We start from the raw sequence: 16,076 nt of genomic DNA, 5'->3' as shown, positions 1-16,076 counted from the left end.
TGTATGAAAGGGGGGCGTCCACAGGGAGGCAGTGACTGGCCTGTCCAACTTCAGTTTCCTTAACTGATTGAAAAGCAGGGCTTGCGGGTATGATCCCGTAACCTCCCTCGTATGGATACGGAGGGAACTGAAGGAGATACTTCCCGTGAGGCCATAGCACAGGGCCTCGCATGTGGCGACAAGAGCCGGCATCTTCAGTGAGGGCTTACGAGTACACATCTGAAGTGAGTAGCCTTCTCATCTGATTTTTTAATTTAGGGAACAACTTTGGAGAATTTAAGTTGGAGTGACCACCTCTGGAAACTAGGCCGCATATCTTAAGCCAGAGGGGGAGTGGCCTCCGAGCTGGGCCGGTGGCCTGGTGGTCTGGTGGCCCCTAGAGTGTGGGTGACAGCCCCTCAACCCCGCGCCCCACTGGCTTGCCGTCTGGCATTGCGTGCTCAACCTGGGGACTTGGAGCGGATCGCCCGGATTTGTTCCTTTCAGGTATCTTACCTGTTTGCGGGCCGCTGCCTTCTCTGTACTAGCTGCGCGGCAGAGGGGTCCGGCGGACGGCTTCTCATTCACACGTGTGCTCTGACAGGCATGGGTTTTGCTTCTTGACAACATACCTGACTGCTCCTTGTTTCTCCTGCCATTTTTCCCCGAACGGACCATTTTGCTTCCCATGTCCTACAGCACGCACGTTTAAAGTCTCCCGAAATCCTTTTCAGAGCAACGGGAGGTCCACAAGCCATGGCGGTGACATCCATGACCTGCAGGTGGTGCCTTCCTTCCCATCCCAGGGGACGGGATTCCCTGTGGCCTGCAAGTCCTCACGCAGAGCCGCTCTCACCTCCCTCTGTCCTGGGCCCCGGGGAGTTGCCACCCTGGTGAGACCGCGGCCTGCATTACCCTTCCCACACACTCGGGACACTAAGGATGAGCCCTCGGTGACTTCTTTGCTGGCATTTGTCCGGAATAGCGTGTGTCCTTTCAGGAGCCTCTGAGAGGAGTCTCCGAAACCGCGCGCTCTCCCTTGTGGTCCGGAAGTCGGGTGGCCCCCCAGGCTCAGATCGGGCAGCGGTGAGGGGTGTTCGGGGCTCTGCTGGTGGGTGGTGGCGGTGTGTGGGGAGGGCGCCCCTCGTGCACCGGCCCGCCGCTACCTGCGGCCAGTGTGGGGTCTCAGCGTGATGACGGCCGCTGCCCCCAGCACGCGGCACCGCGCAGGGGCCTCGCCAGAGCTGCTGAGTCGGTGGTGTGTGTCACACTTCACGGGGCACGAGGTGTTCTGCAGTCATGGTCTCTCGTGCTGTCCCCAAGTCCTGCAAGTTAAAAACGACGGGTCATCACCAAACGTTAACACGAGGAACCAGACCCCTGATGTGAACTGAAGGCGGCAGAGTCAGAGCCCGCTCCAAGATCGTCCGTTCCGTCGCGTCCACTGTGCCACGGTCCACGGCGGGCGCCTTGTGCAGGTGCTGCTGTCTGGCGATGACTTGTCGTTAGGCCTGTCTCCCCGTGTTTGTTATCCCCCCCGCCCCCCGACCCCACGTAGTGCGTTCTAGCGGGAGACGGAGAATCCACGTGGGGGATGGCTTGCAGTAATTTCGAGCATCTGTGTGTTGTCCAAGCCCCCGTGAGAGGAGAGCACCAAACGTGTTTTTGATCTGCTGCTTAGCGTTGTGTTTTTGCAGCTGATGGGGCTCATTGTCATTGTCCTGTTGCATGTCGTTGTGACATCCGTGCAGGTGCCACACAGGAGTATTCCTGTCCTTACGCATCTGTTGATCCCTGAGAGCAGAGCTGGCTCCTAACTTCTGGCTGACCAGGTCCTGGCGGATCAGGAGGCGCCACAATAACCATATCAAGCAGGACAGCCTTGTCCGAAGAGCTGTGGCAAAAGGAAGTAAAACGGACTCAGTGTTGGATAATTTTGCTCTTTCCTGATAATGTTCCACCTGAAGCAATCTGGAAATCATCCACTTGTTCATCCAGCGTCGGAGAATTCCCCGTGTGCCTGGCGTTTGATCTAGAACTGGGGCTGGCCCACCATGGCCAGCAAGCCAGACAAGCCCTGCTGGCGACCTCTTTTTGTAAACAAAAGTTCTGTTAAAACCCAGCTAGGCCCATCCATTTTTATAACGTCGGCAGCTGCCTTCTCACTACAGACGTGGGACTGAGTAGTCGTGACAGACTGTCACAGGGTACAGCCTGAGTCATTTACTCTTGGGCCCTTTAGGAAAAATGTTTAGCAGCCCCTTATTGGCACTGCTGGGGATACAGCCCTGGACGCGCTAAGTAATTGGCGTGTATTTAATATGTTTTTTCTTTTCCGCGTTACTCTCCGTCCTTACCGACCACGTTATCCACTCATCGTTGGTATTTTAGTTCATATTAAAGAACGGCGTTGATTCCTGTACGACACTGTCCATTCTTTTCCTGGAATCGGTGTGGATGTGTTTCCTTACAAGGCTTTGCCCCGAGATGAGACCCGGAGGGTGGCATGTGGCAGGGAAACGGGCACGCGGAGGACCTTGTTCTGCGGTGCAGAGTGTCTGCGACAGAGAACACGAGGAAGTGTCATCAGTAATAAGACTGAATAACATCCGTAGTTTTATGGCTTCATCCAGAAGACTTGCAAGTGAACGTGGCGTTTCCCTATTGTGAGACTCTGCGGATGAAGACTGTGGAGGTGAGCAGGACACCGGGACGGCTGCTGTCCTGCGGAGGCTCCGGCTGTGTGGCCCCCGCCGCTCTTGCATGGCCTGTCGGCACCGTAGCACAGACAAGTAGCAAGTCCACGTCTGACCTCCTGGACCGCCACAGGACCTCCAGGGTCCCCAGGGGTCTGAAGAGAAGCCCTGGGAACCTCTGACAGAGAGCATGGGCTCCAGCCTGACAGCCCGGGGTGGCTCAGCTCCGTCCCTTAACGCGCTGTGTGGCCTGCAGCCGTGGACCTGACCTCTCCAGGCCTCGCTTCTCTCATCTGCGGAAGGAGGATGGTGACAGCCCCCACTTCACAGAGTAGTTCTGAGGACTCAGGGAGTGGATATGTGTAAAATTCTGCAGTGTTTGGTACAGAAAATAGTGTACAAGTCATGTTCATAAAAGGAAATAGTAAAGCCAGTTACTCACATAAAAGGAGTTGTAGAGCTTCAGGGGGAAGAGGGGAGATTGAAATGTGGAGGTTGGCCATATCACGCAGAAGACATCTGGGGGAAAGATTCATTTACAGATACTGGAAGCCGAGTTGGAGATTTGCATTAGGGGAGGAGCGTCCTGAGAAGGCTTTGGGCCAGACAAGAGGCGCAGTCTGCTGACCGAATTACAAGCGTCAAGGTCAAAGGGGAGAGAATTTTGAAAAGTGGTTTTGCATGTGGCTCTTGCACATACAAAGACCGTATTTTGTATTAGCTTTTGTGAGAAGAAAAGCTAATGAAAGCCCATGAATGTGGAGCCCAGTGGGAAACTATGAGTGGGTCCCCTCCCTGCCTTTTGCAAAGAGAGGGATTGGGGTTTGTGCAGATAATACTTGTGTCTTGATTCTTTAAGGTATGTGGTGTGGAATCTAAGTCAGTTTGAGAACATAGAATCGAGGGCAGCTTAAGTTTCATTACAGAATTACGCCATTCGGTGTACAAATCGCTAAGTGAAGCCCTTTCCGAGCCGACTGAATTGGAGAAGACGTCCACAGGCGTGGAGCGCGATGCCGGTGATCATGGTTCAGTACACACATGGCGCACGCGTATGTAGTGTCCCCCGCTGGCAGACTTAGATCTCTTCCCAGACAGCAAATTCAGTTTTTTTCAGACAGGGTTTATTTCCGTTTCTTGCCTTGGGGTAAATATTTGAGCACTCTGGGTTTTGTGCGAGCACGGCGGCAGGCCGCTTCTCCTGTGCGTGCGTTGCACAGACACGGCATGCCCGCCGCGTGCCAAACGCGACTCAAGCAGCAGTGAGCAAAGTGGACAAAATCCCTGTCGTTACTGAGATTTTCATCTTAGTAGGGGGAAGACAGACGAAGTAAGTGTAATTTAATAGTAAGCTAAGACTGAAATTGAGGGCGTTGAAGAAAAATAAACTGCAGGGCTCATGAAAGACACTGGGGCGATTTTTAAATAGAGTAATGGGAAGTCATAGGTAATGGGAAGTCCTCCTGGAGAGGGTGGCATTTGAACAAAGACCTGAGGGAGGCGAGGGAACCTGCTCGGAAGGATGTCTGGGGGGTGGACGTCAGAAGTACGAAGTCCTCGAGACGGGAGCAGCCCTGGTGTCGCGGTGGCGTGTGTGGTCAGGCCGTGGGGGAGCCGATGATGGCGAGGAGTTCGGCGTCTGCTCTGGGTCATGGGAAAGCAGCTGGCAGGTTCTGAGGCGGCCGGCAGTGTGATGGGCCTCGACCCCGACGGGAACACAGGCCGCCGTGTGGGAAACCGGCTGCAGAAGGCAAGAAGAGAAGCGGGGGACGACGTTCACGTCACGCTATTAGTTGCCACGGAATAAAGTGCCTCAAAACTTTAACCACTTAACAACCAGCGGAAGATCTCACACAGTTTGTGTCGGGAACAAGGGGGAGGCGGAGCTGTTGTCGCTCAGGCGCTGGGTCCCCTGTGAGGTTGCAGTCCTCTGAGGACGCGGCAGGGCTGGAGGACTGGCTCCTGGCCAGAGGCCTCGGTGACTCGGCTGGGCCTCTCCTTGTGCCATGGTAGCTGCCCCCCCCCACCCAGTGGGTGATTGGAGCGCGAGAGAGCGCCAGGCAGGGGCACAGTGTCTTTATGGCTAGGTCAGAAGTGGTACAGCAGCGCTTGCGCGGCCTGCAGCGGACCGGCCAGATCAACACGGATACAGTGGGGAGGGGCCGCGGAGGCCTGAGGGATCACGGGGGCCACCCTGAAGGCTGCCGGCAAACAAGGAGAAATGAGGTTTTTTAGAAGATAACCACTTAGAGTTGATTGTCACAAGTCACGTACCAAGGAATGTCTCGCAATACCTGAGACCTCTTCACGGACACTGTAGCACACTGCAACGCACTGGAACCTAGAAGGAGCGAAATGAATTGAAGCATACACCGTGTTTGTACACCTGGAGACCGAACACCATCCTGTCAAGTCTTTTTTTTTTTTTTTTTTTTGATAGAAATTGACAAACCAGATCTAAAATGTGTAAGGAAACGCAAAGAGCCAAGAATAAGCAGTACAGTCTTGAAGAATAAAACTGATATTTGAGCCTGAGCTAATGCCAGATATCCAAAACCTAGAGTAGCTCAGAGTAGCCTAGACAAAGAGTCGAGGGGACGAGGGGTGAGGGTGTGGGAGAGGCTCCGACGTGCGTGGTGCCCGTGTGTGGACCAGTGCAGGGCAGTTGGGAAGGGCGGTCTCTTTAATGAATGCTTGTGGGCTAATTCGGTAGCCACGTGCAGAAACGCTCGCGTCTGAATCTCGGCTCGTGCCCGGCAGAAACCCCAACTCCAGCTGGATTGCAGGCTTCACGGGGGAAGTGAGGCACCGAAATGGAGAAGGTGGAGGACACGTTGGTGAGCATGGAGTAGGCGCAGCCGTACCCAGTCACCGGGCGTCCGGGACAGCTTCTCAGGACTGTTAACAGTCCAGCAGGAGCCACTTCCGCGGGAGGACGGACCCCCACTCACCAGTACGCGGGGCAGACGTGCTCGGCGGCCTTCGCCTTCCTGACGGTGGGAAGCACGAGACGGCTGCGGCATCGCTGCACGGCCGAGAGGACACCCCAAGTGGAAGGGCACGCGCTGGTTCTCAGGTCTGCCGAGACAAGCTACCTCAGACGGGAGGCTTAGCAGCCGCGCGTGGTCAGTCTCTCACAGCTTTGGAGGCCCAGAGTCCAAGCTTGGGTGTTGGCAGTGCCACACCCCCGGAGAGGCCGTCCTCGTTTCCACATCCTGCCGGCTGCAGCCTTCCCTGGCTCGTGGCCGCCTCTCTCCAGCTCTGCGCTCCCCTCTCCATGCATCTGTCGCAGAACTCCTTCCGCCCCTTGCAGTTGAGGCCATCAAGGAAACCCAGGGGAAGCGCCCCCTCTTAGAAGGTGATGTTCACAGGTTCCGGGGGTGAGGACGTAGACGTGTCCGGAGCCACCGTTCAGCCCAATGCAGCAGACTGTGCTCCGTTCTGGTGAGGTGTGCAGTAGCTGGACTGCGTGTCCGTGGTCAGCAGCGTGTGGACGGGTGTGACCACTTTGGGAAACTGGTGCAGTGCCGGCCGAGGGCGAACACACATGTGGGCTCCCCACCGTCCACACGCAGAGCAAGCCCGCGCAACCTTCTGGAAGCCGAACGGGCGGCTCTGAAGACCCCATTCCATTAATCCATGCGGAGGATTCTTGGAGCGTTTCCAGACCCAGAAAATTATCTCGCTTAGGCTCTTGTGGTACGGCAGGACACACTGCTAACGCGTGCACGCCGTAACCCGAGACGAAGCACGGGTGCTCACAGACGCGGTTCCAGGCCGTGGCGGCTGGATGCCGAGGTGCTGCGTGCGGTGGTGCGGGAAGGGGCTCAGGGGACCGCTCCCGCGATGCAGGTGCACACTAGCCCTGAGACGGCTTGCTGCAGAGTAAGCTCTGAGCGCTGTTTCCACTTTTCGTGCCTTTTCTCAGAAAAGCCAAAGTCATCTTCAAATTTCTCAACGAAAACAGGTGCTGATATATGTCTTCTGAGAAGTTGGAATGACAGGACACAAACCTTCAAAAACGGGGGATGTGTGTGTGCCTGTGACCCGACACTCCTGGTGTGTGTGTATGTAGTCAGCAGGAATGTGTATGTCTGTCAGGCAAAAGACGCGCAGTCGTGTTCACCGGTATTTGTCGTGCTCGTGAACCGGAAAGCCCCCCACCCCTCTCGGCGTTAGAGCGGAGAGCGGTTCACGCGCACACGTGCTCTAGCGAGCAGGAAGAACGAAGGGACTGCGGTTACACACGGTCGCCCGGCGGGAGCTCAGAAACGATGTGTATACACTGTGCAGTTCCGTTTATAAAAGTTGGAGAGCGGGAAGAGGGGTTTCAGAGCCGGCACGGTGACTTGGGAGAAAGGGGGTACCTGGGGCAGGGTGTGAGGACGCATTTGGAGCGTCCTGGTGGTGGTCTGGTTCTTACGCGGGTTCCAGTTACAGTGTTCAGTTTGTGGAAGTTTAAGCTTTACATCCGGGACTCATATAGGGTTTGGTTTTTAATTCAATTAACTAACACACGGTGCATTGTCAGTTTCAGAGGCAGAGGTCAGTGACGCATCAGCCGTGTATAAGGCCCAGTGCTTGTTACTTCAAGTGCCTTCCTTAATGTCATTCCCCACTTGTCCCATCCTCCCCTACTTACATGTTTTTCTCTGTGAAAAGAGTGATAAGTACTAGGAATTCTTGGGTTTGTTTTTTTTCCCTGTCGAGGACATCTCACTTGGACAGTACCTTCATTTTGATATGCACTGATTCTGATATGCCCTGAAGTTGGAGGGTTTTGTTTTTTGGGGTTTTTTTTTTTGTTTGTTTTGTTTGGTATCTTTCTTTTCTCTTTTTATAATTTTTTATTTTTTCAGCATAACAGTATTCATTGTTTATGCACCACACCCAGTGCTCCATGCAATCCGTGCCCTCTCCAATACCCACCACCTGGCTCCCCCAACCTCCCACCCCCCGCCCCTTCAAAACCCTCAGATTGTTTTTCAGAGTCCATAGTCTCTCATGGTTCACCTCCCCTTCCAATTTCCCTCAACTCCCTTCTCCTCTCCATCTCCCCTTGTCCTCCATGCTGTTTGTTATGCTCCACAAATAAGTGAAACCATATGATAATTGACTTTCTCTGCTTGACTAGTCAAATTGGAGGGGTTTTATAGGGTTACCGGATTCTAATGTTCCTAAGGACTTTGAATTGCAAGTGACAGCAGCCCAGATGGAACTAAGGCAAGAGCAGGATTTGTCTTACGTAACCGGAAGTCTCAGAGGTGGAGCTGCCCTCAGCAAGGTGGATGCCAGAGTTCAGTCCCCGTTTGATCTTGGCTCCTCCCTCCCTTCCCATTTTGACTTTGCTTACCCTATTTTAATCGTGTGGAGACTCTCCCTTGTGACGAGCATAGCCCCAGCCCCCGAAGTGTACGTTGTCGGCCTCTTTCCCAGCAGCGCCAGTAAAGTCCAGAGAGGACCGACTGGCCCTGGAGAGGGGCGGCCAGGCGTGCCCCACACAGACGGCATGTTCTTGCCCCACGGGGGAGGTTGTTACCTGAAGGGCTGAGGGAAACGTGCTAGGCAGACCAGAACTGCCCGCTTCAGGAGTACGGGTGTCTTCCCGGGGCAGCTGGGTGGCGTCACGGTTCAGACAGCGCGGCGAGTGGCAGACCGCGTGCTAGGCAGAGGCGGGTTTGTACCAGGAGCGGTTCTGCCGCTTTCCACGTCATCGCTGCACCTCTCTGTAAACCACACGCGAGGTGCAGGTGCGGACGAGACACTGCCTTTCCCAGTCCTTTCCCTTCCTGGCGGGTAAACACGTACTTACTTAGGAGATGAGACTTTACCAAGAGGAAATAATACTTAACGTTTACGTTCAGTTTGGATGAGAGAACCGCACGGTGGAGTGCCTCTGCCGGAGTCCCGTGTCGGCCTGGCCCCCTGCCTCGTCCGTGGTGATGCCCTAAAGTCACCTGCTCATTTAATGGACAAGTTGACTTTCGGCTTGTCACCTAGTTTTTTTTGTCAGCCCAAGAGCTAAGAATAGTTTTCATATTTTTAAGTGGTTGGGGGAGAAAATCAGAAGAGTAACATTTTATGATGTGAAAATTCTGAGGAATGCAAATTCTTGTGGCCATAACCATAGTGTTTTTGAAATTCAGCCCTGCTCGTTGGTGTAGGTGCTGCTTGGTGGCTTTTGCAGGACAGCAGAGCTGAATGGATTTAACAGTGACCGTACGGCCTCTGGAGCCCAAAACATTTACTGTCTGGTCATTCACAGGAAAATTTGACAACCCTTGATTTAAACATTCTTGGGCAGAAAGCAACCGATGAGAGCCATGCAGCCTCATCTATTAGAAATGAGGAGTTAGTTACTTGCTCAGAAAGAATGAATATATAGTTTCCCCCAATGACGCGACCCTCACATGAGCTAGATGGCTCCGGCCCAAGCCACAGCAGGGAAGACAAGCGGACCTAGGGCATATCAGGCATAAAGGGGGTTTGTGGGCACCTGAGTGACTCAGTCGGTTGAGCATCTGCCTTCAGCTCGGGTCGTGATCTTGGGGTTCTGGGATCAAGCCCTGTGTCGGGCTCCCTGCTCAGCGGGGAGTCTCCTTCTGCCTCTGCCTCTCACCCTGCTCGTGCTCTGTCTCTCGAATAAGTAAAATCTTGTAACAGGGAAAGGGGTTGGAAAGGAAACTTAGGGTTCATGGGGAAAGGAAGCGTCTGCTAGAGAGCACTTGAGTGATGTCCTGCTGAAGTGCCCCAGAAGGACACGTGCTGCTTTAGGGAGAGAGTGGAGGGGGATGGAGGCAGGCAGAAGCAGACCCAGAAGTAGGACTGGGACGGATCCTGAGGTCAAGATGGTTGTAGGCGTTGCGGAAGCAGAGGACCTTCACCAAGAAAGGAGCAGTGTGGCGGGGCTGGAGCCGGCCTCCAGCGGACGGGCGCGGAGGGCACCGTGCCTTCAGGAGCCGCAGAGGAAGAGCACTGCTGAGCTCTGCCGTGTGCCAGGCTCTGTGCTTCCTGACTTCCTGGAGACGCTGTCTGACGTCATCTGGTTACATGGGCTCCGCGCACCCTCCTGGGGAGTGGAGACTTGGACAAGTGTAGGAGAGCGTCCAGGCTGTGACAGGTGAGAAACACGGCAGAGCTGGGGGTCAGACGGGTGCCAGCCTGACCCCACGCAGCTCACTTTCTAGGGAAACTGCGTTGCTTGCGGTAGATTATATCCAAGACACACCGGCTAGGTCTAGCGCTCCTTTCTGGAGCAATTCTACAGTAACGAAAACAGAAGTAGTATGAGAACGGGGCACTCTAGGAGAATGTAAAGAAGTGTGTTGGGAGGAGAGGCAGCAGAACAGAAAGAAAAGACTGGCTGTGGAGTGTTGAGCGTCAGAACGCGGAACGGAGGAGAGAGTACGGGACGTTTCAAAGTGCAAATGATGGGAACCCGGCGACTCGAACTCGAGGGCACAAAACAGAGGAAAGGAAGTTTAACGGAGGCATATTTGCAGTTAATAATGGAGTCTGTGTTATATCCACTCACTGCTGTTCCTTTGTCAGAATTTTAATAATTGGTCATGAACTTTCTTCACAGTCTTAAAATATTTGATCTTGAGTTTTTTATGCCGGTGAGAATTTCTTAGGTAAAAAGACTTGAAAAACAAATTTCCTCAAGAGCTTGGTTAAGCTAATTAAAGCTGCATAATATCTTGAGGTCGAATAAGTGAGTGAAAATTTAAATTATCTTTAAATGAAAAGAATAAGAATTCATGAATGCTCACAGTGCTGTAGCTTCAGTAGGGGCAGGATGGACTCTGAAAGTCATTCTCTTTGTGTTTTAGGAGATAAAGGAAAAGACACCCAGCTGCTTCTTAGATAAGTGACCTTGGGCAAGTTATTAAATCTCGTTGAATATCAGTTCCTCATTTTAGAAACAGGGACACCAGTAGCACCAAGACCAACAGCACAGGTCTCCAGAGAGAAATAAACCAGGAGAAATGGTTCTTGGCCCACAGTCAGCTCTGAGTAACTGCTCAGTACCATCTTAGGGCAGAGAACATAATTGGCTCTTGTCCTGATTACAAATAGAGTCAGAAACCACATTTTCTGAATTTTCTGCAATTCATAGACATTCGTTTTTTTTAAATTACACCATGCTAGTGAACTTTTTTCTGTTTATGTCTGAGAATCTCATTCTTTACTGCCTTGACTTTGCAGCTTTATAATGCCACAGTGTGGCAGTGAAGGAGTTGTTCTGCCTTCTCATTCCCTTCCCTGCTTCCCTCCCGAGTGCCAGCTGATGGCCCGCAGAGTCCTCCCCTCTTTCCCTCCCGAGTGCAGACCGATGGCCCGCAGAGTCCTTCCCTGCCATGAAGGTGCAGCAGTGGGCAGGCAGGACTTGGTTTTCCCACAGCTCCTCCATCTTTGCCACTGCACATTGGGATAAACTAAGGTACCCTTTTATGGTGGTGGTTCTTTTTTGTGTCTTCACAAGAAGGTACATTTTGTGGACTAAAGATGAATAAATAAGGTTGTCTTTTTTCCTTCTTTTTAAATAGCCTATGAATTCTTTGTGCTTTTTACCTGCTAAGATAATGGTTGGTTGTTTTTTTATAAGAAAGCTCAGCTTATGACAATCATTGTTAATTTGCTGCTGTGTGGCTTGGGGAAATTGCTAGTGCTGTATGTTTTTTAATTTTATTGCTCAGAAGCAGGTATTGTGGATAAAAGCTTGGTGGTCGTATTCTAATCTGTGATTATGTTTTTAAAGAACTAGAATATTTCCCTTTTCTGGGTGCTTGTGATTGCCAGCCAGATGCTGAAAGGTTTACCTGTGCCACTGAAGACGGTCCCTTCAAGTCCCACCTTCTCAGTATCGCTGTCGTGTCTTTAATAGGCAGCATAGGATAATGGTGGTTTAGAACAAGTGTTTCTTAATCTCTTTTTTTAATTTCTTCCCTGACAAAAGCCTTTTTAAAATGGTTTTTTCCTAATTGGCCTCTACCTCCATGAAATTTTAATTCTGCAGATATACCGTATTTCTATTTATGTATTCCATATATCTGTGTTTCTACATGAAGAGCGAGGTATTTTGTGTGCCTCCTTCCCCCAAAGAATTGGTGTTTGTCCCCTTGAAGTGATACCATCTACATTGGGAATGTATGATTTACAGCAATGGATTTTCAAAATTTTTGGACTTTCATATTCTCTGAAATTATTGGGGATCCTGAAGAACTTTCATTTGTGTGTTATATCTAGTAATATTTATCCCATTACAAATTAAAGCTAGGAAAAATTGCAAAATATTAATTTTTAAAAATATTTTATTAAAAATAACCATCCCTTCCCTCACCCCTGCCATTACCATCAAAAGGTTTAGTGAGAAAAGTGGCATCGTTAGACATTTTGCAAACAGCGAGATTCTCGTAGTTGGCTCTGCATTTAACCTGTTACAGAAGAAAAGCTGGCGTCATGCAGATGGGTCAGCAGAAAAAGAGGGAATGTTGTAACAACCTTTTCAGATAAACTTGGCAGTTTGTAGTCTCTTAAGGGTTAGTTGCAGTCTAGAATCTCAAACTGTGTATAAAACTTTGGTCCCATTACTTTAAAATTCACTGGTCTTTCACTTTGAATGGATCCTTTGTTGATGAATCGTTTTGTGCCGTCATACACTGGTCACTGGCAAATACTTGTTTTCTGACAGTACCAGCCACTCACATGTCGTTAATATCATTACTGATCTTACCAGAAACTCTAAAAATTGGAGATATTTGTCAAGCTTTATTTATGTATGTATTTATTTTGCTTGAATGTGGTCCTTGGCAATAAATACTGTTATTTTTCTTAAAGTGACAGGCTCACTTTGTTCGTTTTTGAGAAAATGTCTTCTCTGTACAGAAGTCTAAATAACCAGACTTGGCCAGTTCCTTGGAATAAAAAACCTCTGCCATGAAAAAAGTGACGGGGGCAGCCTGCAGCTTGAGCAGCTGGGCAAGTGTGTCTGCTCCTGCTGTCTTCACACTTGTGTATGCAGCAGGAGCTCTCTGCAGACTTCCAGAGTCACCTAAAATACTACCAAGATGTGTGTTCAGGCTCCAGATTTAATAAAGCTGGTTGTGTTGCGGTGAGAATGTCGTGCGGTGGGAGACAGCTAGTACTGGGGCCATTCTCCCGATCAGGTGCTTGATAGGGCTCCTGGCATGTGACCATTGCTGCACATGGCAGCACGGTGAGAAGGGGCCAATAGCTATTCACGTTAGTGTGCAAACAGTTCTGACCTCCCTGGGGGTCCACAGAAGCACACTTTGGGAAACACTGATGCAGAACAGGAGCTTAGAGCCAGACTGGCTGATTGAGTCAAGCTCCATCACTTACTGGCTCCACGCATGACCCAGAGCACTTACCCTGACAGCCAGCACCAGACACACTGTCCCGCGGGAGCAGAGGCCACAGATCCCTACGGGATGTTTCCCATTAGTTTTCTATCCCATCTTTGCTACTTTGTTTCGTTTGGCATGTACATTTATAGAACTAGGGAGGCAGCCCATGCAGAGAGCAGAGCAGAGAAGATTGGGTTCCGGGGCGATTTGCCAGCATGGAGTAAGAAAGAGGTTTGTCCAAATCCCAGATTGTATTCCCAGGCTAAAGGTTTAAGTATTCCCCATAGTTTTAGGATAGTTCTTTTTAAAGGCAAATGCCAAATCTGCTGGCTTGTTTTGTAATCCTGTCAAATGCATTTTTGTTCTTGGTTCAGGAATTTGCGTTAAGTACACCGCCACGCCCCCCCCCCCCCCAACAGTCAGTTCAGGTGAAGAAAAACTGTCCAATAACCGCGAGTGCTTTCCCTCGTTGTTGATTGACTCAGGGCAACTCAGGGCAAAACCTTGTCCTCCTCTGGTGGTTCTTATCCCTTACGGTCTTTGCATGGACTTGTCTTTAAATATGCATACCCCCATTTTGGAGTGACCTTCATTTCATCTGGGAGGGTTGGGGTTGTTTTTTTTTTTAAATAGTCTGGTGTTACCTTCTTTGTGTTACGCCAAAGGATGCCTCACGCGGCAGGAGAAACGGCGCGTGGGGCCCTTCCGTCTGCTGGGATTTGAGGCCCGCCGTGTGCGGTTTCCAGACAGCCACTCTGCGTCGCGGCCGCTCTTTCATCTTAAGTAAATATTTCGTTCCCAATTAAGCAAGTTGTACCTTCATTTAAGAGGATTTTAAAAGTTAGGAAAATGTACAAGTCAGAAAGTGCCATTAGCTTTGCCGTCCTTGGATACATTCTTTCCTGTCCTTCTTGAGGGTTGTAGATTCTCGTTTTGTCCTAATTGACAGCATATCATACGTTCACTTCATGTTGTGTCTTTTCATTCGTTGCCAGCATTCCCCTCTGCCTGAAGGTCTACTAAAATGAAAAAATGCACTCTCCTGATGTTGAGCAAGTATTTGAAATGTACTGACATTATCAGTAGTGCTGTGACACACGTCCCTTGTGTGTGTGGATCTTTTTTCTGCTTCTACCCTGGCTGCTCTGTTGAAGACCTGATGGGGAGTGACTGGTGCTGAAGGCAGTTCTAGAAGGTTCTTACAGTGAATTGCTGAATTGTTTGCCAGAAAGTTTAGGCCAGTTCCTCATTTCCCCCACATTCTGCCCGTTTCTTCCAGTCTTCACCAGCACTGGTGTTCTGTAAAATGCCTTTCAACGATAAATTATACAAGTATGCTCAGTGAACTTGGAGCAAACGTGTTAATGCCTAGTGATTAATAGTAAAACACATAGCAAAACATATAACGTATTTCTTATTATTAGGAGTCCAAACTGAACTAGCCTTAAAGGGTCTTCCTTTAACGTTCTGGTGGGGTGGAGTCTTCTGAAAAGTCCTATCCCGAGAGTCATTTACAGTGTCTAAGCCACTACACACCGCCTTGTGTTTATCTTTTGGTCATTATTTTTTCTCTCTGCTTTAGCTCTAGGTCTTGAGACAGGTGTATAGAACGATTTAGGGCAGGAGTATATGTAGGTTTTCTTTTTAATCACATAAAGCAAATGTGGATGATGTGTGGCCGCAGTGTGTCTGAGTTCTTTACTAATTCTGTGTACATTTCAGGTGTGCAACAGAGGAACATGGCTCAAGAAGCTAATCACAGCCAAGTGCCTATGCTTTGTTCCACTGGCTGCGGATTTTATGGAAACCCTCGTACAAATGGCATGTGTTCAGTGTGCTATAAAGAACATCTTCAAAGACAGAATAGTAGTAATGGTAGAATAAGCCCACCTGGTAAGTAATTCTGTCAAAACCCAGCAGTATCCATCACTGACCTAGATTTTGGCGGCTCGATCCACCAGATACTTTTTCCTTCTCTCACATTGTGCTTCTGTCACCACATTCGTGTCAGCAAACTCCCTCCTTACGTGTCTTCACTATCAGTGCTATCCTTGCCCACTGGAAATAAGCAGAACAAATCCATTCCACAGCCTTACTTGCTGTCCGACAGAACTGTGTTCTCTTAGGAAAACACGGGCCTGCTCCGAGTGTATGTAGGTATCCGGTGAGTCAGTTGTAAGGGAGGGAGTGTTCACGAGGACCTTGGTTATTTTATCTTGGGTGACTTTTGAAGCCAAGATAGTTGTAGAAGGAAAGCGTGGGTTACAGGTGGCCACAGCGGACTTGAGAGAGGACTGTACACTGGGAGGAAGGAGCGGTGCCACGGTGCGACTGAGAGAAAGGGGTGTTCCGCACCGGCTCGCTTGCGTTCTGGGTGCGCTCTGTGTGTCCGCGGATTCTTCGGGGGTTGTGGAAGTGGGTTTTTGTGTCCGTGGTTGTACTGGAAGGATGGGGAGGATTCTGAGTGTGGGCTTCAGAGGTGTAGCAGTGAAGGCCGTTGCTTAGTCGCTGTAAAATCCTGCACGCGGTCTTTCACATTGTCGCTTCGCGTTCAAGCCAAACGCTGGAACCATTCAATCACAATTTTTCCAAATTTTCTCAAGGCCAAAATCAAATGACTATAAATTGTTTTTAATTAAATCACCATCTACATTTCTGCCTTACGAAGAACAGGGAAAAGAATAACCTAATGTACTGAGCACAGATTTCAGTTTCGAACTTGGGTTGGCCTTACCTGCTCCGGATTTTGTCCTAAATATTCTGTGCACGGTGTGCGCAGATGCGTGCGGCTTCCGGGGCGTGGGCGGCCCGCCGTGCTGGGAAGCACGAGCTGACTTTATTACTACCTACAGTACGTATGTGCTTGCTTTCTTGGTTTCAAGTACGTTTTCTTGCACTGGAAAATTACCGGAAATGTGTAAATGAAAGTAGCGAAGCAGCATATCACAGGTATCGTAAACACGACTCGCCCGCTCTGTCTCGCGTGTAGGTGTTCTCTGGTTTAGACCGGGCGTGGGAAAGCCCGGAGCGC

General features: G+C 50.4%; 1 protein-coding gene across 1 annotated transcript in view; it reads left to right on the top strand.

Moving 5' to 3' along the window:
• Positions 1-16,076, top strand: part of ZFAND6 (zinc finger AN1-type containing 6) — a 66,629-nt gene that overhangs the window by 37,301 nt on the left and 13,252 nt on the right. Inside the window, exon 3 of the mRNA XM_032836984.1 lies at positions 14,768-14,938. Within this exon, the coding sequence (XP_032692875.1) occupies positions 14,785-14,938 (154 nt within the window). The 5' untranslated portion in view covers positions 14,768-14,784. The remainder of the gene's footprint in view (positions 1-14,767; positions 14,939-16,076) is intronic.

This window comes from Lontra canadensis, unplaced genomic scaffold (genome assembly GCF_010015895.1).
Source record: "Lontra canadensis isolate GAN:19392208 unplaced genomic scaffold, GSC_riverotter_1.0 scaffold94, whole genome shotgun sequence".
Lineage (NCBI taxonomy): Eukaryota > Metazoa > Chordata > Mammalia > Carnivora > Mustelidae > Lontra > Lontra canadensis.
This window is presented reverse-complemented; position numbering and strand designations above follow the sequence as displayed.